The 26,066-nt window shown below is 35.3% G+C and overlaps 1 protein-coding gene across 1 annotated transcript in view; it reads left to right on the forward strand.

The window, feature by feature from the left end:
• The first annotated feature begins 5,766 nt into the window (after nt 1-5,766).
• Nucleotides 5,767-26,066, forward strand: part of LOC149223860 (putative proline transporter 2) — a 45,226-nt gene continuing 24,926 nt past the window's right edge. Inside the window, exons 1-2 of the mRNA XM_089383417.1 lie at nt 5,767-6,150; nt 6,842-7,066. Coding sequence (XP_089239543.1) covers nt 6,045-6,150; nt 6,842-7,066 — 331 coding nt within the window. The 5' untranslated portion in view covers nt 5,767-6,044. The remainder of the gene's footprint in view (nt 6,151-6,841; nt 7,067-26,066) is intronic.

The raw sequence follows: 26,066 nt of genomic DNA on the forward strand, positions 1-26,066 counted from the left end.
ATTGAATCCTAATGAGGCTCTAGGCCTATTTATTTATAAAAATTAAGTTTCCAACAACCTCCTTAAATCTAGGGAGGCTTGGCTCCCAATCTCAAGATAAACTAGTTCTTAACTATCACTGGCTCGGCTGCTAATGATCCTCATGATCCAGCTACCTGCAACTCCAAGGTGGTGTGATTTGATTGAGGAATCTTCGAATGAGTGAGGAATTAATGAGGAAGATCCACCTCCTATAATTTTTTCTTCTTGTCTCACTTGAGTTCCTACACCTTAATTAGCCATAATTTGTCATAATTTTCTCCAAAAAACCTGAAATCAATGCACATTAGACCACTAAACATAACATCTTACTTTTACTCATCTCATTAAGCAAAATATAATTAAAAAATGTAAGCAATTATGAGAAGAGCTGATTTTAGTAAGCATGGAAGTGTATTAAGGTCCATATATTTACCCAATGATGAGCCTCATCAGTTGCATTACGACAAATATTATGACAATGTGAAAATCAATCTTGGTAGACCATGGTCAACCATGTTTATTTTAGGGTTTATATACCATGGGTTTATAATAATATTTATGAAAATCAACCGTGGTTGGCCATGGTCGACCATGTTTATTTTAGGGTTTATAATAATTATCTTAGGGTTTAGATACCTTGGGTTTATAATCCATTGGGTTTTTAGTATTAAGCCCTTTGACCATGTTTATTTTAGATTTTATAATATTTATCGTAGGGTTTATATACCTTGGTTTTATAATATTTATCCCTTGGGTTTAATATCATTCCATTGGGTTTATAATTGCTTGCGTTTTTGGTATTAATCCCTTGGGTTTTTAATATTTATCCTTTGGGCTTAATATTATTCCCTTGGGTTTATAATCCCTTGGGTCAATCATGTTCCAACGTCACATTGTCATAAATATTGTCTCGATATAAAACTCAACCATGGTCAATAACGATGGTCATATTGTGACAAAAATTGTTTCTTGGTCCAACGTCACATTGTGACAAGCATGGTGATCTATGGTCCAACGTCGCATTGTGACAAAGATTGTCTCAATATTAAAATCAACCATGGTCTAAAACCATTTTCCAACGATGCATTTTGAAAAAGGTTGTCTCAATATGAAAATCAACCATGGTCAACCATTGTCTAATGTCACATTGTGAAAAAGATTGTGTCCATATGAAAGTCAACCATGGTCGGCCATGGTCAACCATGTTTATTTTAGGGTTTATAATATTTATCTTAGGGTTTATATATCTTTGGTTTATAATTCCTTGGGTTTTTAGTATTAATCTCTTTGACCATGTTTATTTTAGGGTTTATAATATCTATCTTAGGGATCTTAGGGTTTATATACCTTGGGTTTATAATATTTAGCTTAGAGTTTATATATGTTGGTTTTATTATTCTATTAAGTTTATAATATTTATCTTAGTGTTTATATACTTTGGGTTCATATTTCTAGGGTATAATGTTATTCATAGGGTTCATAATATTTATATTTGGGTTTAATATAAATTCATTGGGTTTCTAATGATGGTCAACTATAGTCCAATGTCGTCATTGTGACAAAGATTCTGTCAATGTGAAAATCAGTCGTGCTCGACCATGGTCAAACATGTTTATTTTATGGCCTCTAATATTTATCTTATAGTTTATATACCTTAGGTTTATAATATTTATCCCTTGGGTTTAATATTATTCCCTTGGGTTTATAATCCCTCAAGTCAACCATGTTTATTCCTTTGGGTTTATAAGGATCATCTCAATATGAAAATCTGCCATCATCAACCATGTTCCAAGGTCGCATTGTGGCAAATATTATCTCAATATGTAAATCAACCATGGTCAACCATAGTAAACCATGTTCAATAGCCATGGTAACATTGTGACAAATATTGTATCTTGGTCCAATGTCTCATTGTGACAACAATGGTCCAACCTCATATTGTGACAAAGAATGTATCAATATGAAAATCAACCATGGTCAACCATCGCCAACCATTTTCTAATGTCGCATGATGCCAAAGGTTGTCTCAATATGAAAATTAATCATATTCAACCATATTCCAATGTTGCATTGTCACAAAGATTGTGTCAATATGAAAATTAGTTGTGATCAATCATGTCTATTTTAGGGTTTATAATATTTATCTTAGGGTTTATATATCTTGGGTTTATAATATTTATCTATTGGGTTTAATATTATTCCCTTGGGTTTATAATATTTATCTTAGGGTTTATATGCCTTGGTTTTATAATGTTTATCCATTGGGTTTAATATTATTCCCTTGGGTTTATAATATTTATCTTACGGCTTATATACCTTGAGTTTATAATATTAATCCCTTGTGTTTAATATTATTCCCTTGGTTTTATAATACCTTGGGCTTTTAGAATCAATCCCTTCAATTTATAATATCAATCCCTTCGATTTATCAATCTAAGGGTTCATATTACTTGGGTTTATCAATCCCCTGGTCCAACATTACATTGTGACAATAAATGTCATCCACAGTTAACCATGGTCCAACATTGCATTGTGAGAAAGATTATCTCAATATGAAAATCAACCATAGTGAACCATGGCCAACCATTGTGCCAAAGGTTGTCTCAATATGACAATCAATCATGGTAAACCATAGTCCAACATCACATTGTGAGAAAGTTCTGACAATATGGAAATCAACTGTGCTCATCCATCTTTATTTAGTGTTTATGATATTTATCTTAGGGTTTATATACATTGGGTTTATAGTATTTATCCCTTGGGTTTATAATATCAATCCCTTGGGGTTATTAATCTCAGGGTTCATATTCGCAAGATATTATTCATACGATTTTTAATATTAGTCTTTAGGTTATGTATAAATCCTTTCATTTTTAATGTTAAGAGTTAGTAAATATAAATCCTTGTGATTTTAATAAAAATTATAAAAAATAATATTTAAATTAATAATTATTAATAATTCAATAAATTAATAATTATTTAATAAACTAATTAATTATATAATGAACTAATTAGTTTTTAAGTATTTATTGAGTTATTTTAATTACTAAATATTATTAATTATTATTAAATATTTAGTAAATTATTTAATCAATATTAATTATTAAATTAATCAATAAAATATTATTAATAATTAATAATATTGCTAAATTTAATTAAAAAAATAATAATACCAATTAATAATAATCAAATTATATGTTTTCTAATATATTAACTACATTTACTAAAGTAATTGTGCTAATAAATATTCCTCTTAATATTTTAAAATATATTACTAACAACTTATAATTATTGTATTTTTGTAACCCATCAAAAGTGTTTTGAAATAATAAAAAGTTGCACCTGATTCATGGTGTAAGATATTTTTTAATACATCATTAAATGTTCACACTGTAAAAGTGTTGTAACCCATCAAAAGTGTTTTGAAATAATAAAAAGTTGCACCTGATTCATGGTGTAAGATATTTTTTAATACATCATTAAATGTTCACACTGTAAAAGTGTTGTGAAACATATTAAAAACGTCACAAAATGATTCATGGTGTACGATTTTTTTAATATTGAACTTACTTTTATTAATTATGTCATGCGGAGTTTGCTTTATTTAAAAATAAAGTATAAGATGGGTTTGAAATTTATTTGCAAAGTTCATGATTAAAAGGTAACTTGAAAACACTATGATATACAGTAACGATATTTGTTTAATTAGTTTTGTGAAACATATTAAAAACGTTACAAACTGATTCATGGTGTAAGATTTTTTTAATATTGAACTTACTTTTATTAATTATGTCATGCGGAGTTTGCTTTATTTAAAAATAAAGTATAAGAGGGGTTTGAAATTTATTTGCAAAGTTCATGATTAAAAGGTAACCTGAAAACATTATGATACACTGTAACGATATTTTTATTTAATTAGTTTGTTCGTACATATTGTAAAGAAAATAATAATAATAATAATAAGTAAAAGTTGGGCATGGAGTATGTTTTAAAATTGCTTTTGTTTGGCTAAGAGCTAGTCTTCTTACCCAAGACCCTTAGAGGTATTTGGCAAGAATGAAAGCCTCTTTATGAACCACCTCAAAGCCTCCTTATGAACCACCAATTGATTATTCAGGGGGGTGTGGTTTTCCTTGAATAAGGGTGATAAGTCAACCTACATTCACCGATCACAGCTAGAGATGATTGTCCTTACTTTTTGTTTGACAACTGAGTTATGATAGGTTTTCCCACCTCTGAAAAATAAACTATGAATTAAGTTTACATATTAGATAGTCTCTTTCATTAAAGTTATGTAAAATTTAGTCAAAATGTTTTTTTGGGAGTTGGATAATGTAATTATTCATGAAAATTGAATTGAATTAACATTTGACTAAAATTAACATAAATTGGTTAATAATGGATTTACTTAATGGTTAAAATGATGTGTTTATCTCTAAAAAGTTATAAGTTTACATTATAGAGAGTAAAGTATGTATATTTTCATAAATTTTAGCAATCAAATCCAAAGAGGTTATAGCTTCAAATTTAGAGAGATGTGGCATTTTCGCCTTAAAAAGAAATTAGAGTTATAAGTTTAAATTATAGAGAATAGAGTATGTATATTTTCATAAATTTTAGCAACCAAATCCAAAGTTATTATAATTTAAAATTTAAGAAATAGAGTAACTATACTTTAGAGCAATCAAAGTTCTAATTTGTAGACATTTTCAACTTGGAAAATTTTGAGTTTTGTGATAGATTTTTGGTTAAATCTTCTCCAAATTAAATTAAAACTAAAAAATAAAAAATAAAATTTCAAATTAAACTATTAAATTGTGGAATCTGAAATGCCCAAAATTTTTGTAAAATATTAAATCCATTATTAAATAATTAAATTAAGACACTAAAATTCCAAACTCTACAAATTTTACAACACTATAAAAAAACTACATATATCAAAATAGTGATTAAAACCCTAAAAGTTTAAGATTTTACAATCCAAAAATTATATAAAAAAATTACCCACCTTAAAACCGTAAAAGTTTAAGATTTCACAATCCAAATTTTTTATTAAAAAATGACCAACTATAACTTTACAATTAAATTAGAATTATTAATATAAAATGAATTTTTTTCCAAGGGTTCCACTTTGGATTCAAAACGTACATATATCAAAATAGTGATTAAAACTATAAGAGTTTAAAATTTTACAATCCAAAAATTATATAAAAAAAATTACCACCTTAAAACCCCAAAGTTTTAAAATTTCACAATCCAAAAATTTTGTACAAAATTGACCTACCATAACTTTAAAATTAAATTACACTTATTAATATAAAATGATTTTTTTCTCAAGGGTTCCACATTGGATTCCAAAGGTGCTCGTTATTATTAATTGTACCTTCCACTTTGGATTTAGAAGGTGCTCGTTATTATTAATTGTATTCAAAAGGTATAGAGAAGATATAAAGCAAACAATCTTTCTGCCTTTTTTGTGTCCTTTCCAACTGACAATCATAGTTAGCGCCAGAGTCCGAGAAGCTTTAAACCCACATCGCTGCCCAACTTCCCTTCCGAGAATGCAAACACGTGATCCTCCCACCTGAATACTTATATTCACTCCACGATTTGATATTTGTCAAACCCGTCACTCCACAACGACTGAGAGAAATTCAGAAGCACACGGACAAATAGAAATCTGGCAAAGAAATTCAGTAAAGCACACATGCAAATAAACATCCGGGAAAGAAATTCAGTGAAGGGTCTTGTCATATTACCTGTGCATATCAAACCCGTCGTTCAGGAGCAGTAGAAACGTAGATGAACACTGCGGAAATATCTAGCAGTAATCGAGAATCACCTTTCCGTTAGAAGATCTCTATAAATTAATTAGATTAGACAATCAGAAACTTGAAGGCAAAACTCAGACGAGTGGAGTCTGCCAGGAGGGAGGGCATAACAGAGAAAACCAGGCGGTCTCTCGGTCTTCAGGAGAATTTGGAAAACAGAGAAACCAGCTGGTCTCAAGTTTTGCAGACGACATGGCGCAACAGCATTTTGATATTGAATCCACGCAGGTTAATACAACCAGAGAGGACCCAATAGACCACGATGCCTCGAAGGAGACAGCTCACCTTATAAGCAACGGTAAATCACCTCATTCTAAATCGATAACTCTATATACGTTGCAGCTTGAGAGACTTCTAGATATTTTATTTTATTTTTGCATCAAGAGGTTAAAAACTTGTTTTCGGTATATTTTATATGAGAATATATATGTTAATATAATGGTTAGGATTCATTGTATTAAATATGATTAGAATCTTTGGTTAGAAAATATTTTATATGCAGAATATATATATAATTGTTAGAAGTTATTATATTAAATATGATCAGAATTTTTGGTTAGTAAAATATTTTATACAAAGAATATCTATGTTAATATAATTGTTAGAAATCATTATATTAAATAAGATCCGAATTCAATTTGAATGTAGAAAAATTCTAATCAATTTTCTCAACTATCCCAAATAAATCCAATTAACAATTTTCAATATAAATTTATTATTCATTTCATCGAAAATAAACCCAAATAACAACCCTCAATAAATTTGATTTTTGTCTCACTTTACCCTAAATAAGCCAAATTTACAACTCTCAATATAAATTTGATATTCGTCCCATGGGATTTGATGGAAACTTTCCAAAAACTTAAACAACAACTCTCAATATAAATTTGATATTCATCTCATGGATTTGATGGAAACTTTCTATTAAGCATGACATGTGGTCGACTTTACTTTAGACTGAATAGTACTGATTGTTGAGGTTGTTGCAGATGCATGGTACCAAGCAGGGTTCGTTCTGGTAACATCATTGAATAGCGCCTTTGTACTGGCATATTCAAGAATTATCATGGTTCCCTTGGGTTGGATAGGGGGCGTCCTGGGATCGATAGTAGCTGCCTCAATATCTCTCTATGCAAATCACCTCCTTGCACGACTCCACGAAACTGGAGGCAAGCGACACATTCGTTACCGAGACCTCGCTGGGCACATCTACGGTATGTATAGCATTTAATTGCCGATAATTAACTTTGTTTACTCCCTTATATCTTCATAATGCCCAGAAATATGCAGTTGAACATAAAGATTCCGAATTTAATCTCCTTAGGAAATATGATAGGAAAGCTCAAATATTTTTGGATGAAAGAAATTTACTTGTACATAATTCAGAGTTTTATTTATTTAGTGTTGGATCATCTTTGGATGCTTTTATGACCAAAAGGTTTAGAAATAGGATAGAATAATAATATTTAATTTTTTAAAATGTTATCATTAATTAAGATAAATGGATAATTTTTAAAATAATTTCAAAATAAAAAATACAATATTTTATAATAATACTAAAATAACATCAGAAACATATTTAATAGTTAATAAAATAAATATACCAATAATTTATTACTTTACAAACGCAACATATCAAACTTCACAATAAAACTGAATTTCAAAATCCCCTGCACTTTAAACTTTATCACTACCTATAGTTATATCTCTCAAAAATATATTTAACTATAAAACTGAATTTCAAAGTTCCCTACACTTTCAACTTTATCACTACCTATATCTCTCAAAAATATATTTAACTAGTTATTAGTATTACCATATCTAAAATAATCCTTCGGTAGGTGATAAATCTATGGCTAAAGGCTTAGGATAGGAAACATAGATTCAAAAACCTGAGTATAATTGTGGCCATAAAACCGACCTGGCTTGAAGTCCAGGTAAGGGATATCTTCAACAGTCCGTCGCCATATGAAATCTTCAATCGGAACCCTTCTCTCTCTTTCATCTGTGCGGACACAACTCTTAATTGCAACAGACTATGAATGCGTGGGACATTGTAGATACAAATGTATGAGCCATCTTAGTAAATTCAGGCATTGTTGATGGAAGTTATTTTTACTTTCTTCTTTATTTTTCGACGTATCACGAAATCGTGTCTGGGTAGCCCTGGGGCATATATAGTCCGGCTAAGAATAATTTTGACCCAACTCTTAATCGCAACAAACTATGAATGCCAGGGATTTTGCCAATACAAATGGATGAGCCAAGCATAATGGGCCATCTTAATAAATTCAGGCAGTATTGCTTATTTTGGAGGTGTTATTTTACTATTAGATTTTATTTTATTTTTGGAGATTTTGGTTGGAATTGACTGATATTTTCTTTTTTCTTAAATATTTATTTTTGTTATTTAAATTGGTTTTTTTTACTTTATATGAATTTAGCACCCTGAAAAACCTTTGAGACATGTGAATTGTGGAGACCCCACAACTCAAACATGTTATTGCTAAAAATGTGATTCCAACAAATCTCTACCTAACTATAAACAATTTTGACATAACAAAATGTTCCAAAACCCTCCAAAAACAATATAATGAAATGCCTACAACATTTTGCAGAGGCGGAAGGGACCTTCTTCAAAAATGTTAGACAACATGTCATGACCTTGGAAAAAAACGCTATCCTTTCATTAATATAAATAAAAAGAGAGTACATACTTCAGTTATAGAACTGTTTGCTTCTATCTAGACTCCCATCTTTCCAGTCTATTACATACATATTATCACTGTGTTCATCTTTTTTGCTTTCTGAACATGTATTGTCTTACTATCCTTACAAAAATTACATTTTGCTATTTGAGTAGCATGACAACTTACTATGACTAACTACAAAAATTCATACCAGAGATTTATCCAAAAAGACAAAATGGTCCATACTTCGAGTGATTTAAATAAAATCAACGTTTACTAGAGATTGTAAAAGGCCCACGAGAGATGAAGAAGGCCTACGAGTGATTGAAGAAACCAACATTTACCAGTGATCCACCTTCAAAGGAAGAAGTCGAGTAGGAGATGGTCCACATCTTCCTCCCCTAGTTTACAAAGAGGGAAAATTCCTGAACCACTGTTTCCCTTTTGATAAGATTATTGTAGGTGAGGATGCGATCATGGATCGCCAACCATCCAAAGAAAATGAGTTTCAGAGGGATCCTCCATGCCCAAGATACCTGATACCAAAGACAGTGATCAAGTGCTTGCCTGGTCCTAGGGATGGAGTGATAGATTTCTTGAACAATCGGTTGACCCTTCTTTAGTCCCCCATCCCATATCATTATGTTCGGATGATCTCTGAGATAGATGTTTGAAGCTGAAAGGTTGGAAATATAAGTGTCCCATTCGATGGCCAGACCTCCCTGTAGTCCAATGTCTGCCGCCTTCTTCCGAATCTGCCCAATATAGTGCATCTGAGGAGGCAATTGTATCTTTTGTAATAAGAAGATGCTCGAACCATGTAGTGAAGTAATGAGAGGGGCTTAAAGTGTGTTTATCCCAACAAAACCAGAGAGGGCATCCAATCTGACCTCAATGGTGTAACCCTTCCTGACTTCCCAACGCAAAAAGGGTAGATTTGACCGTGTACACCTCCAAGTGTTCAAAGGTCTTGGTCGGGATCGAGCACCACCACAAATCCAAATAGTAAAGGGTTTTCTGAACATATATTTGCCTTGGACAATATGAGACCAAATTCTGTCTTCAAAGATAGCCCTCTAGCTATTTTTTATGATCATAGCTAAATTAAAGTTGTGTGTATCGAGGATGCCGCATCCGCCATTATTTGTGTATCGAGGATGCTTGCCTCTTATAACACTCTCTGATCTGGTGACCAGGCTTTCTACAGTAGAAACATCTCTTAATATAATTATCATTCATACCTCTAGATGGCCTCCTTTGAAAGGAATTAGCCCCTTTCTGCTACTGCTGCTGCGGTTGCTGGTGTTGGTGTTGGTGCTGGTGCTGATGCTGGTGCTGATGTTGCTTTCCTCTGTACTGTCGCCTCTTCGCCATCAGAGCAAGGTCATTGCTCTGAGTCTTCAGATTTTGTCGTCGCTCCTCCTCCTGGAGCAGAATCGCTGTCAGCTCATCAAATGAGGGGGCTTTCTCCCTCGCTGACAACCCTGAGATGAATGTCTGATATTCATCGGTCATCCTGTTCAGTGTGAGTGTAACCAGATCTGAATCTGATACCTTCTCTCCAATGGCTCCCAATTGGTCTCTCAGATCCTTGACTCTGGCCATGAATCCACCAACAGATTCATTCTCGTCCATCTTTAATGCAAACAATTTTCCCTTGAGTGCTAGAACACGATTTGTGTTCTGTGTCTTGTACAGACCCTTGATTGTGCTCCAAATATCCGCAGCTGACTTACAATCTCGAATATGAGGGATAATGTTGTCTTTGACAGACATCTTCAATATGACTTTCGCCTTTGTTTCTCTCTTATCCCAGTCCTGTTCTTGGGTTGTATTTCCGGATCTCTGTTCATTTCCCAAGACGATCGACCATGCGTTCGCACTCTCCAGCAAGGTTTGCATTTTGAACTTCCAGTTGGAAAAGTTTGTTCCATCGAGCTTGCCAGACTCATGGAGGTATGATTCCAAACTATTGTTCATTTTCGCACAACTGAACACTCCAACCGGCCAACACCGGGCAAGTCCGATCTGCTACCACCGAACAGATCAGGAACTTCACTGTGCCACCACCGAGCAAGTCCGATCTGCTATCACCAAACAGATCAGGGACTTCACTATGCCACCACTGGGCAAAACCGATCTGTTACCACCGAACAGATCAACAAGCAAGCTCCAACATGCCACCACCGGGCAAAGGCGATCTGCTTCCACCGAACAGACCGAGGAGTTGCACTGTGCCACCACTGGGCAAAAAATTGATCTGCTTCCACCGAACAGATCACAGAGCTCTGATTCGCCACCACCGGGCAGGTCTGGTCTGCTACCACCGAGCGGATCACGGAACCTCAATTCGCCACCACCGGGCAGATCCGATCTGCTACCTCCGAGCTGATCAAGGATCCTTAATTTGCCACCACCGGGCAAATCAAATCTGCTGCCACCGAGCAGAAACCATCACGTGCCTCCACCGGGCAACTCCGATCTGCAAAAAAAATTGCAGATTTACAGAGAGGAAGGGCTGGCAGTTTGAACAATGCAAAATCCGCGCTAATTGCGGAAAAAGAAATTTATGATGTGCAGGAAAATTGGCGCGCTTTACAGCCTCGGATCCGCACCAATTTGGTCGTTGATTTTCCTGGCGCGCTTTTCAGCCTCAAACCCGCGCTAATGGCGCGACTGTTCCTCAAAAAATCGCGCTAATTGCTGCAACTTCCCAAAAAAAAAATTCGCTCCAACCCTTCCTTCGGCTCAGAGATGATCAGTGATTTGATGCCTTTTCGCTCCAGGTGTTACTGCAGCTCCACCTAATCACACAGATATCTTTACATGTACTCCTACCACTGCAGATGTGCAACTAATGATACATCCCAGAAAAAAAAATAAAGGCTACCTCTACCCTAAGCTCTGATACCAAGATAAAAATAATCAAACATTGAATTAATCAGAAGGAGTTGCAGCTCACAGGTGTGTACATCACCTGGAGACTGCACTCATACAAGGAGGAGACTCTCACTCTCTCGTTCACTCTACATTCCATGAATGAATATTACATATTAAATACATGACTGAAAAATAGGTAGCTGAAACCAACCTCCTAAATTCTAGGAACAACTCCTAAACTAAGAAGGTACGTTACAACCACATAACCATTTCTCCATTATTTCTAACTAATCAGCCTTGTAGGCGCTCCACAGGACCAGGTTAATTTTATCTTCATTAAGAGCACCTGACCACACAAATCTGGCCATAATAGAATCCAGTTTGTTTATCACCACCATGGATAATTGATATATATGCATCCAATAAACCGTAAGATTTTGAAACACAGATTTAATCAGTGTGAGCCTACCTCCCAAAGTTAACCAGCGATGCTTCCACCCATAAAGATGATTTGAAAAACGATCAATGAGCCAATCCCAATCTTGAACAAGATATTTATTGGGTTTGATTTTGAATCCAGGGTACACAAACCTGAGCGCAAGTGGAGACGAACCGATCTTGAAAATGTTGCATATCTCCCGGATAACATTCACATCACAGTATCCATGGATGAGGCAAGATTTCGCACAATTCATGTTTAATCAGGCTATGTTGAATGAACACATGACACTGTGTATGCATGACCATTCCTCTAGATTGGCTGTACCCCCAAATAATAGGTCATCAACGAACATCAAATGGGTGATGACACAGTGGTTGGAAATAACGATACCTCGAATAGGGCCCTGTTCTCGAGCAACCCTCATCATTTGACTCAAACTATCCATGACAAGGAGAATGAGGAGAGGACAAAATCCCCTTCATCTTGCTAGCAATGACTTTGGGGATCATATTGTAAACATAGTTACATAAAGAGATAGGACAAAAGTCTACAAATGATACAGGAAGAGATTTCTTTGAGATGAGAGCATTGAATGTGGTGTTGATGGCCCCGAAAAGAAATGCAAGGATGCCAATCTTCTCAACAACAGCCAGTAGCTCTAACGACATAAGTTCAAAGAAATGTATGTGGAGTTCTACCCCCCATCCATCAGGTCCCGGACTCTTCTCATCGGGACAACCCTTCAATACCGCTATATGACAACCCTTCAATGCCGTTAGGAGTTCCTCCTTAGTAACAGGACAACCCACTAAATCATTATCCTCCTGCAAAAATATATTGGGTAAGTGTGCTAGGAAGTTGATCTATGTTAAGAAATCCAAATTATGTTCCCGGAAGGAGTTGCCGAAGTGTCTAGCCACCTCTGATTACAACTGTAATCGAGACTCAATAATTTTTTTGTCACTATTCCAAATGTTGTTGGGTATACGACCAAAGTCCCACATTGACTAGAAGTGGGGAGGATCATGGGTATATAAGGATGGACAAATATCTCGATTGGTATGAGGTCTTTTGGGGTAAGTCCAAAAGCAAATCCATGAGGGCTTAGGTTCAAAGTGGACAATATCATACCATTGTGGAGATATGTGGTGTCCAGAGTCCTTACAAGTGGTATTGGAGCCAAGTTCCGAAGTTAGCCAAAGTGGATGAATCCTCGGAATGGCGAACAAAGGTGGTGGGCCCCGGTAATATCACGATGGGATTCGTGGATGAGCTCGGTTAGACAGGCGATGTGCTCCGGATTCTTCATGGACGTGTCCTGGTCCCAACACAGTGAAGAAGAGTTGACCTGGGATAGAGCAAGCTCTCGAGGCAGGTGGTGTTCCATGTAAGGCGTGTGCTTCCAACGCATTGGAGTGGAGAATCCTGGTTGGTAGAGAGTGGATGGATGGATAATCGTTTAAGGGGAGGCTCGATGGTCCTTTGATCCAGGGGAGGATTGTTGGGTATACGACCAAAGTCCCACATTGACTAGAAGTGGGGAGGATCATGGGTAGATAAGGATGGACAAATATCTCCATTGGTATGAGGCCTTTTCGGGTAAGTCCCAAAGCAAATCCATGAGGGCCTAGGTCCAAAGTGGACAATATCATACCATTGTGGAGATATGTGGTGTCTAGAGTCCTTACAAATGTCACGGATGGAATTTTACTATTTCTCGAGATTGGCTTGTAAATGGGATAATTTGGAATTTCGATCACCCAATGCCACCCAAGTGGCACAACTATTAAGTTGAATGGAAGCCTCCTATGACAAGAGGATGGCCCTCTTATTTTCCTCCATATCCAAGATAAGTTGTTTGCACTGCTCCAAAAAATAGAGTTGATCAGAGGGATCATTGTATAACCGAAGGAAATCCTCAAAGTCCAATAGTTCGCGAATCTCCGATAGTTTTTGAGCCCTTGCCCAGCGTCTAACATCCTGTTTCAATGTAGATAGCTTCCCATGTAGGAAAGATAAACGACGCGATGAGGGGAGGGTCAGGCATAGTGACCAAACCCTGTAAACCAACTCATAGAAAGCATGTGATTGTAGCCAAAGTGAATTGAATTTAAATGGATAGATTCGATGTGTGGCCAAGGGTTCCCGTGTGAGGAAAATCGACATATGATTAAAAAAAGTAAGAGGAAATGATAAAAGATGGCATGCCCACCACTTCATTGTAAAGGGACTGATTGATGAGAAAATGGTCAAGTCGTTTCGATATACCATAGGAGTCGGTCCGGCCATTCCGCGAGGTAGGACCCAAGGGGTGAGGTACAACATCAGAAAGTGCATGAGAATCCATCAAATCCAAAAAGTATTGAGCCATTTTTTCTCAGAGAGTATTGTCACTCCAAATATCCTCAGATTCTAGAGTAAAGTTGAGATCCCCAACAATGATAAGTGACAAAATTTCCAAATATCCTCAGATTCCAAAGTAAAGTTGAGATCCCCAACAATGATAAGTGACAAAATTCCCAGCAGATCAAAGGCTGAAACATGATCCCATGAGCATCTTCTATCAGAATATGGTGCATATGAGGTCAAAATGCATAGATTGTGGGAGGAGACCAACTCGTGTCCCAAAATTAGTATCCCTGCACACGACATGTTTGCCTTTAGTGAGATGTGTCGAGGATTCCAAACTGTTGGAAAATTTTTATGAGGGCACAGGGGAGAAGTCTTACACAGAAATTCGGTTGTGGAAAAGTCAACTGGCTTAGAAATAGGTTGCGGCGAGGATATTGCAATGATACAAGGGCTTAATTAAATGCAGGAAATAGCTCACGACAAAACAGAGTAAAACAAAAAAGATTGATGTAAATCTATTTGTAAAAGATTAATACTATAATGCAACAAGCCACACTTTATATTATATGTTAAAACATAAGGAAATACATTCACTTGATAAATGAAGGCTACAACTCCAAGTGAGAAACAAAAAAAACTTACTGTGACTTACGCATCACTGGGGTTGCAGAGTAAACTTCTGTAAAACTAGTTTTCACATGCCCACCAATATTTCCTCCACGATTTTCTCCTCACTACCTCAGAGGCTCTCACTCTCTAACTTGCCCAACATACAAAATGACTTTTACATCCATATTTATCTCAACATACAAGTTTGACATTAATTACATGACAGGGAAAATAATTAATACACAACATGGGCGATTTTACATAATAAATGGTTTTCTGAACTTGCAGGTGTTGTGGACTCTGGGCAATAGTCGCAGAGTGAATTTTTGCCCATAATTATTTACTAAACTTCATTAAATGTCTTAACTTCTATGATGTGTTGTGGAATGGTCCATGCTATACTTCTTCTTTGACTTTTGTCCTTTTGACTGCAAACAAAATCGCAACTGTGCAGTGTTTGACTGGGAAAGCATGGTGTTTGTCAGTGTGTTTAACGCAGTGGTTGGGATTATTATTTCCAACACTCTCCCTTAATTACAACTGCCACCATTCACAATTCCCAAACAATCTCTCAGATAAACAAAAATTTCACGTGCTAATGGCTTTCTGAAAATATCAACAAACTCTTCATGTGATGTGCAGTGCTGCAACACAATTTCATCATTATTAATCAACTCTCCAATAAAATGATATTTAGCATTTATATGCTTGGTCCTCTTGTGAAAAACAAAATTCTTTGATAATGTAATTGCAGGTGTCTTGTCGCAGAAAATAGTTGTCGTTCTCTCTTGGTCGTGGCGAAGATCCCTCAACATCTTTCTCATCCAAGCTCCCTGACACGCTGTTATTGTTGTGGAGACATATTCAGCTTCTATTATTGACAATGAAAATTTCGGCTGCTTCTTAGAGTCCCATGAAACAACTCTGGAGCTCAAATTAAAAACATATCCCGACGTTCTCTTTCTGTCATCAACACTTCCTCCCCAATCACTGTCAGTGTAACCAACTAACCTGAAATCACTTGTTGCGGTGTACAAAACACCATACTATTTTGTCCCATTAACATACCTTAGAATCATTTTCGCTGCTTGCCAATGTGTTTCCTTGGGTGTTTCCATGAACCTTGACACCAAACTCACTGCATACATTATATCTGGCCTAGTAGTAGTCAAATACATCAAGATGCCTATCATGATTTTGTATAATGTCAGATTGATATTTCTGCTACAATCTTCTTTCTTCAACTTCAATTCCATGACAGTTGGAGTTGGTACAGGCTTGTTGTTCTGCATCTTAAACCTCTCCAAAATGTTTGCTACATACTTTGCTTGAGAAATAAAAATACCATTTTCTGTTTGCTTCACTTCTATGCCCAAAAAATATCTTAACAACCCCAAGTTAGTCATTTCAAATTCGTTCTTCATGATTTGTTTGAAATCAGTGATGAGGAAATCATCACTGCCTGTAAAAATCAAATCATCTACATATAAGATTACAATATGAATTTTACCATCATTCTCTTTGATGTAGAAAGTAGGTTCACCGTCACATTTGCTAAAACCATTGTCCAACAAGTAAGCATCTATCTTGTTGTACCATGCACACGGTTCTTTCTTCAGCCCATAAAAAGCTTTCCTCAACAGATACACTTTGTCTTCTTGGCATTCTACCTCATAGCCAGGTGGTTGCGCAACATACACTTCTTTCAGCACTCAATTCAAGAATGTTGACTTCACGTCCAGTTGATACACTTTCCATTTATATTGTGCAACAATTACCATAACTGTACGCGTCGTCTCCATCCTTGTGACTGGCGTGAACGTCTTTGCATAATCTCTTCTTTGTTGTTGCTTGTATCCTTTGACAACTAGCCTTGATTTGTACCTTTCAATCTTCCCCTCAATGTTGCTTTTGGTCTTATAGACGCACTTCACTCCAATGAATTGGTCTCCTTGTGGCAAGTCCACTAGCTCTCATGTGTCATTCTTTTATATTGCTTCTATTTCTTCCTCCATTGCTGCAACCCATTTTTCTTCTTTGACTGTGTCTTCAAAATGGATTGGGTCATCTACATGACAAAATAATGTAAATAAGAAATTCAGACCAGCACTATTATCTACTTCATCTTGCTCATAAATTTCATTTAAATTTTTGAATTTTGGTCTTCTTGTGCTTGTTGAAGATGGGCTTGACATGTTGCCTGGTGTTGTGCTCCGAGGCATGCTTGGAGAAGCACTTTCTTGACTGCACAACGCTGTCCTATTATTTGTTAATGGTGTTACTTGTTGTGTGCTTTGTTGTGCTTGAATAGGAGTAGAGGGAGTCATTGTTGAGGAATTGCTCGCTACTACCAATTCCTCTTTGTCCTCATGTGGTATACTGATTTGACATTGACTGTGTTCTTTAAACTTCCATTCCACGCTTCCTCTTCTATGAACTACACATCTCTGATGATTATGACCTTCTTGGTTAATGGATAGTAGAGTTTGTATGCTTTGGATTCATCACTGTATCCAACAAAAATACATTTCTCCCCCTTGTTGTCCAACTTCTTCTTCAACTCGTCCAGGACATGTGCATATGCCACACAACCAAAAACTCTCATGTGTGTGACACTACGCTTTCTTCCACTCCATGCCTCTTTAGGAACTACATTATTCACACTTTTGGTTGAACATATATATTCAAGATATGCGCTGTACAAGCGACAACTTCAACCCAGTAATCATTTGGAAAATGCTTTGCCTTCAAAACACTCCTTGCCATTTCCATAATGGTCATGTTCTTCCTTTTCGCCACACCATTTTTCTGAGGTGTATATCTTGTTATAAATTGCTTGTGAATTCCATGTTCCCTACAAAAATGAAGGAAATCATTTGAGATGTATTCTCCACCTCTGTCGGTCGTGAGGACTTTGATGTGGTGTCCACTTTGCTTCTTAGCAAGAGCTTTGTATTGGCAAAACCGCTCAAACACTTCACTCTTCTGTTTTAGGAGATAGACCCATGTTTTCCTTGTGTAGTCATCTATGAAGGTCAATACATAGTGGCTGCCACTAATTGATTATGTTGGCATTGGTCCACATAAATCTGAGTAGATAATCTCCAAGGTTGATTATTCTCTTATCAACTTTTCTGCCGGAAATGTCTCTCTATGTTGCTTGCCCAAGATACATCCTTCACATAGGTTGTCCATTTTTTCTATGAGTGGCAAACCCTTCACCATGCCTTTCCTATGCAACAAATCCAAACCTCCAAAGTTGAGATATCCAAATCTCAAATACCATAACCAATTTTCATCTTTTACCTTTTCTTGATAGTTCACTTGTGTGACAACTGCCTCTTTTCTTCCATCCTCTTGTGAGTTTATTGATAGTTGTGCTTGTGCACCTTCTTCCTTCAAATCTAATCTTATATTTAGGGGAAGCATTCTATTTTTTGTCATCTGAACCTTTGCAATCAGTTGTCTGCTTGGAGGCCTATCTGAAATTGTGCACATATCATTTTTGAAGAAGACATTGTAGCTCTTTTGCATGAGTTGTCCAATGTGTATGAGGTTATGCTTTGAGCCAGGGACAAAGTAGACATCTGAGATGTACTTCTTCTCCCCCTTCTTTGTTAGGATATTAACTCTTCCTTTGCCCATGATAGAGACTTTACTATTAGTCCCCAATGTCACCTCAGATTTCACACTTTAATCTAGATTGGAAAACATTTCTATGTTCCCTGACATGTGGTTGCTACAGCCTGAATCTAGCTACCATATATCACTTTGTTTTTCTTGTGCTATGTTACAATCTAAAAACATGCTATCATGGTTCTGATTTTCTTTTCTAAAATTTACACTTGGTTTGTTACTAATGTCATATTGCTTGTTTCTACATTCATTTGCATAATGACCATACTTCTTACAGTAATGACATTGAACTTGAGATTTATCATACCTATGACCTTGTGCTTGATTTTGGTTTGGGCCTTGACTTGAATTTTGATTACTGCCTCTTCCACTTGAGCTTGAAGGGGTGCTTTTTCCACCTCTGTGTGGGCTTCTTCCTCTTCCTCTAGTATATGATCTTGCTCTGCCTCAACCTTGACCAAAGGAAACTTGTGTCTTGAAGACATGCTCCAGTGAGGAGCTTGCTTCAATATTCAGTCTATTTTAATAAAAAATCAGTGATGCATGAAGCTCATCCACTAGGAACTATGAGAGATCTTTTGCCTCTTCTATGGCCACAACAATGGCATCAAACCTTGCTAGCAAACTTCTCAAAACTTTCTCAACTATTCTCCTTTCTTCAAGTGTCTCAGCATGAGACTTGATTTGAGTAACCAACCCCATTACATGTGTAGAAAATGGGTCCACATTCTCAGACTCTTTCATACAAAGTGTTTCAAAACATCTTCTCAACATTTGCAATTTTTTTGTCTTGACTTTTGCCATGTGTTGGTAGGCTATCTGGAGATTGTCCCATGCTTTCTTGGACTTCATTGCTACTGCAAGCCTTGGGAAAATACTTTCATGAACTGTTTGAAAAATATAGAACAGGGCTTTTGAATCCTTCTTCTCGTTGTCCCTCAACAGATCTCATTCTTCTTGAGCAAGGCATTGCATGTTGTTGCATCTGCTGGTTCTTGAAAACAATTCTCCACCAAATCCCAAATGTCTTGAGACGAAAACAAGACCTTCATTGTAATAGCCCAATAATCATAGTTTTTGCCATTAAATTGGGGTATTTGAGGATTAGTTAAGCTTGTGCTTGATGTTGTCATTTCTGAGTGTAAATAAAACAAACCTTCTACCTGCTAGTAAATATGCTAAAAAACAATTTTCCCTCAAAACAATTTAACTGCAAGTAAAAACACTTGTTTTTTACACTAATAGAGTTTAATCTACTCTGATACCATGTTGGAAATTTTTTACGAGGGCAAAGGAGAGGAGTCTCACTCAGAAATTCGGTTGTGGCAAAGTCAACTGGCTCAGAAATAGGTTGCGAGAAGGATATTGCAACCACACAGGGGCTTAATTAAACACATGAAATAGCAAAACATAGTAAAATAAAAAAGTTGCAGTAAATTTACTTGTAAAAGATTAATACCATAACGCAACAAGGCACACTTTATATTATATGTTAAAACATAAGGAAATACATTCACGTGATAAATGGAGGTTGCAGCAAAACATAGTAAAACAAAAAAGGTTGCAGTAAATTTACTTGTAAAAGATTAATACCATAACGCAATAAGACACACTTTATATTATATGTTAAAACATAAGGAAATACATTCACGTGATAAATGGAGGTTGCAGCGCCAAGTGAAAAACATAACAAACTCATTGTGATTTATGCATTACTATGGTTACAGGAGTAAACTTCTGTAAAACTCCATAAAACTGGTTTTCACAGACCCACCAATATTTCCTACATGATTTTCTCCTCACTACCTCACAGACTCTCACTCTTTAACTTGCCCAACATAAAAAAAATGAATTTTACATCCATATTTATCTCAACATACAAGTTTGACATTAATTACATGACAAAGCAAATAATTAATATCCAACATGGGTGATTTTAAATAATAAATAGTTTTCTAAACTTGCAGGGGTTATGGAGTGTGGGCAATAGTCTCGGAGTGAGTGCTTGTCCATAATTATTTAATAAACTTCATTAAATGCCTTAACTTCTGTGATGTGTTGCTGAATGGTTTGTACTTATTCTCTGACTTTTGTCCTTTCGCCTGCAAACAAAATCGCAACCGTGCAATGGTTGATTCGGCAAGCATGGTGTTTGTCAGTGTGTTTAAGGCGGTGGTTGGGATTATTATTTCCAACACGGACAACACCCAGGACCCTGGAGATACCTAATGAATTGGTGGCACACGTGAACCAATGAGGATAGAGTGAAATGAGAATATCCTAGGACTTGTCTCGGGAGATCATGGTTTCTAGTTGGAGGATGAGGGAGGGGTTGTTCAGGGAGATCGAACTGCGAATGGAGTAGAACTTGTGGGGTGCTCCGAGAGGCTAGATATTAAGAGAAAGAATAATCATGGGGAAAACCTATCCACCAGGGTTTTCACTCTAAGGGACTAAGAATTATCATCGACGGGAGTAAATGTAGAACCAATTTGATTAGTGGCCATGAGATCAACCACCCTAGGGGATTCCATTTGACCCTTCAAGTTACAAATAAATATTTTCTTAAATTTGGCTGCCCGCTTTTTCCTGTGTTGCAAATCGATGTCGGAACAGGAGTAGGGAGCAATCAGACTTAATATCCACATTTTATAATGGTAAGTGGTACCGAACGGGGGGAAATTTAGGGCCTCTAGTTCCCAGTTGGGGGAGGGATGTGAGGCTTGGTCGCTCACCTTCGATACTGAAGAGTGGGACCGAGTAGCGGAGGCAAAAAGGGGTGGGGATGCATCAAGATGACGTGGAGGATAGAAGCAAGGAGGGTCCTCAGATTCCTCCGACCCAAAGTGAAAATGGGAAGAAGTAGGGCCGAGAGTCGAAGGAGGGAAGTCCAAAAGGGAGGAGGAATAGGGGACGCAGGGGGAGGTAGAGGTGAGGGCCCTGCAATGCACAAGTACTTTCGATATCGTGTAAACCATCACAAGTTTGGTCATCTGGTGCGAAAAGCTGAGCCTTGGAAGTCTAACCACTCGGTAGTCACTGAACACACCGATAACCTCAACCTCATGCCTTCGATCTGAACCAGCGATTTTCGTAGGTTTTCCCAATGCTTCTTAGATGTACATGAGGTAGTTAATTCCATTGTTTTAACCTTTAAAAAAGTAACATAACTCGTTGATGTGAGTGCATAAATGCCCATAATTTTATCCATGGAGTAAACTTAGCTCCACTCCACTTTCATTCTAATTAGACTTATACATAAAGAGGCGACTTGATTATATCCGTACGTTGAAAAAATTTAATAAAAAATAACTTACGTAAATTCCTACTTTATTATTATTATTGTTATTAAAAAAATAAATATCTATATATATAATTAATTTAATTATAATAAAAGTTTATTATTATTATTATTTTTATCAAAAATATATATATATATATATAATTAATTAATTTAATTATAATAAAAGTTAATTATATTTAAATGAGAAGTAATTTAATTATAATAAAAATTAATATATATAGAGCACCAAAGAGTTTGTGAATGAATACATTGTTAGAGTATTTATGGCCTAATGGCTATCCATGAGAAACCTAGTAGGTATATCATTTACTTAGCGCTCAAATGAAAATTATAATCATATCAGCAGTCCTATCACACTAGCACGTGACCCACCTACATCTCAATGGCTTTATTCAGTATTATATATATAAATTTAAAATTATTTATATTTCAGAAATAAATAACAATTTAAGTATATAATAAAACATATATTTTTAATAATACATTTATTAAAAATATATGTTAAATGTATTATTAAAAATATATGTTTTAAGTATATAATAAAACATATATTTTTAATAATACATTTCATATATTCGGCCTGGAGTATGCCGTAAAACTGCTTCTGCTTGGCTAAGAGCTCGTCTTCCTCGGACGTAAAGAAACAGGTTAACCGCCCAAGACCCAGAGGCATCTAGCAGGAGTGAAAGCCTGCTCCCTTACGGACCACCAGCGGGTTATTACAGGTGGCGTGGTTTTCCTTGATAACAGTGATGAGTCAAACGAACATTCGCGGATAGCAGCTAGAGATGGTTGTCCTAACTGTTGGTTTGACACTTGAATTTGATAGGCTTTGCCACCTTCGAAAAAAAATAAAATAATACATTTCATATAAACGTAACAAACAATTATTGAAATAAATTTCATGTAGGTACATGTAGTCCCTAAATGTTCAGTGGATTGCACATGAGAGGTTGATGTAGTGAAAGTATGCTCAAATGCACTTTTAATATCACTTATCCAAATTTTAATGTGTTTTTAGATTATAATACATACTTTATAACGAAAGGCGGGAGGTTGTATTTATAGAATGAGTAATAAGGGGTGTATTTATACTGGTGAATCTGAAATAACTATGAAATGAATTTAAGGAATAGAACCTTTGCTATTATAAGGTTTAAGTTCATGTACACTTTTTCAATTATGTGAGGTATTTATTTATATTTATTCATATATATTCAGAACATTTTCGTTTAAAATCTCGTGCCGAGTCTCAAGTGTTTAATAGTTGCTTGTTGATAGTAACTACTCTTGTAATCTAATTTGGATTAGTGAAGCTCAACTCATGCCTAGTTTCAAGCTTTCAATAGTTGCTTGTTGATGGTAACTATTTTTTTCATGCAATTTCTATTAGTGAGGGATATACAAATCCAAGCTTGTTCAGCTTGAACTAAGTTACATTCACAAAGTTTTCTTCTTGATGAATTATGTAAGGTATAGTCACTAAATGATCCTTGAATTTAAGTTGCATAAATATATAGACCTTTGAGACAGGTAATAGGAATAACATAATAGTAGATGGAAAGCTTATCCTAAGAAGGGTTATTTCACTTGGTTAGTATTTATTTTTTATTTTATTTATTTATTTTTTTTTGTTTATTGTGCAATCTCATGTTAAATTTATGGAAATAATATTTTCCATGTTTTTTATGTGGAACATAAAACCAATAAATAATAACTTAATACAACAAGAAAGTAAATATGTTAGTAACTTTGCATGGGTGGAAGATATTCTAAAAATATGTTATTAGGCATTCCCTACTACCACTAAGCATTACCCATTTCTTTGAGTTTCTCATTGGTTTTCCGTCCATCAATTTTATGCTAATTTTTGGTGCCAATAATGAATTTCAATTATCTTCTTCACCATAACTAAAGGAAGATACTTAATCCCCAACAACTCGACTTTCTAATTTTAAAGTGTGATTCTAAGCCTACGTTCATAGAGTCAAAAGAGAATAATTTATATCATATAGATATTATCATTCATATCATATTTTAATATATACAAATTTTAATTCATATTACATCCTTTTCAATTTTATTGGAAAATATATTTTAAATAATTAAAATGTTTAAATTTTCACTATCTCGTCATGTTTTAGGAAAAATCATTAGCTAATTAAATCAATAAACATAAAAATGTTCAAATTTATGTGATGATTGAATTTTGTTATTAAATTTTACTAAACCACTACACAAATGAGTTCAAATCCATTATCCCATAATCATGTAGTGCCCTTGAGCTGTACATAAATTGGATTGTGAGTGGATTAGTCTCCATCAAGTCTCAAGCTCAAATCTTAGAGGAGGGGTTGAGGGTGGGAGAAAATTGTTTGGTTACACTACCCTAAGGGATGTTTAGGCTCAAACAAGTTCTCTCACAACCCAGTGACAAAATTCTATTGATGGGTAGGTCACTCTCTCATCTAACATGTGGGCTAGCACCAACCTAAGCACAACCCAGCTTTGAAGAAACAAAATACAACAAAACTATCGTCCCAATCCTTTTGCAATGGATGAACTTTTTAAACATAATTTGCTTCAAGTTATGGAATTTTTGTATTTGAAACATTTTTATGACTAATATTCATCCTATTGGGTTATTCATTTTGGTGGATTCTATGTTCACACGTGTCATTGGATTATTGAATGGATATGTAGCTAAGTTAATGGTTAACTTCATCCATTATTCGTTCAATGAATCAAACCTGCATGTTAGTTATTTCTCTTAGGCAAAATATATACAACACCTATGTTTAAATCATATTTATTTAGATAGAAGGGTGTGTAATACACACCTATGTATCACATAGAGTCTATTATTCCATGTTGGTGAGATATAACTCCGAATTTCTACCCTCATATTTATTTCAGGGGAGAAGTGAGGATTGATCTTCCAGTGTACCTTGAGACGTTAGTTGCAAGGTGGACATATGTATAAATTTTCTTAAATTACATGCCTAGATATCATTATTGAGAGAGAAATGAGAAGCCAATACTTTGGGATTACAATGTCACAATACTAATTCCTTCATAGTGCATACAAAGGCGTTATAGGAGGTATTATAATTTGGGATCCTTTGCAGCCTATCCAATTTTCTCCCTTATCCATTGAGAATTAAAAAACAAAATTTATTCTTTTCTTGAGAACTACACTACTTTATGGAATAGTTGATTCATTTATCACTTATGTCAGATACATTTTTACATTCTAATGAATGGTCGAATAAGAAGCCCACACTTCTATCATCCCTATTCTCCTTTCTTTCCTTTAATTTTTATTCCTTTACCCTTTTCTTTTTCCTTTTATTTTTTGTATTGCTTCATTCCTCCATTTTCCCTAACCTTTTCCATTTAATTTATTTCCTTTCTCTATAGGACTTATTGGGCTTATATGTTTTTCCACATGGAATCATACCACTAGATGACAATGTCTGCTTGTTTCTGGTAGGTACAATGCCACTTCATCATGAGCAATTTAACCATTTTCAATCACAAAACAAATTAAAAATCATAATTCTTATGAATCCAAAAGGCCATTTTCTTATCACAATGTCTCAATTTAGTCAACCTGTGTCATCTTCATTTAAAACACATGAATACCTCAAATTAGTCAACCTATGTGATCTTAGAAAACACATGAATACCTCTTAATCAATGGAATACATTCATGTAACCGGTTGCATGTGAGAGAATTTACACACAACAATACATCTATAATACTCCTTTGTGTTAGGTTTTAGGGCCACCAAGGTGAAGGAACGAGTCTCAAAGTTCTTTCTCCTGAATCTAACCCATTATTCTCTTGCTCAACCAAGATTTCATATCAAAACATTCAACAGAACAATTCCAATCATCAATCCAACGTTGGGACTTTCTGTCTCTTCAACGCCATGAAAAATATACCTCGTTTACATGGTAGTCCCTTATAAATATATATTTATGCCTTCATGTATATGCTAATAATCGGGTTTCTAAATATTCCTTACAAATGTTCTTCAATTTGTTCAAAAAAAATCTATCTAGTTTCTTCCTTTTAGATTTTTCCCACAAAAGTTTGCTCACCTTCTCAAGCATCTACATAGTAACAAATACATACAATTTTAAGCTTCCTAGCATGCTTACTCTTATTGCTCTCTTATGGCCTTCTACGCCAATCTAGGTTCTACACTTTCTCTTTATAGTTCTTATTCTCTAATTTGTTTTTCCATGCAAGGGTCACCAGTGTGTAAAGCATAATAATGCGTATTACCTCTTGC

The sequence above is a fragment of the Pinus tabuliformis genome, chromosome Q (genome assembly GCF_031772625.1).
Source record: "Pinus tabuliformis cultivar Carrire ecotype Pingquan chromosome Q, CPIR1, whole genome shotgun sequence".
Taxonomy (NCBI): domain Eukaryota; kingdom Viridiplantae; phylum Streptophyta; class Pinopsida; order Pinales; family Pinaceae; genus Pinus; species Pinus tabuliformis.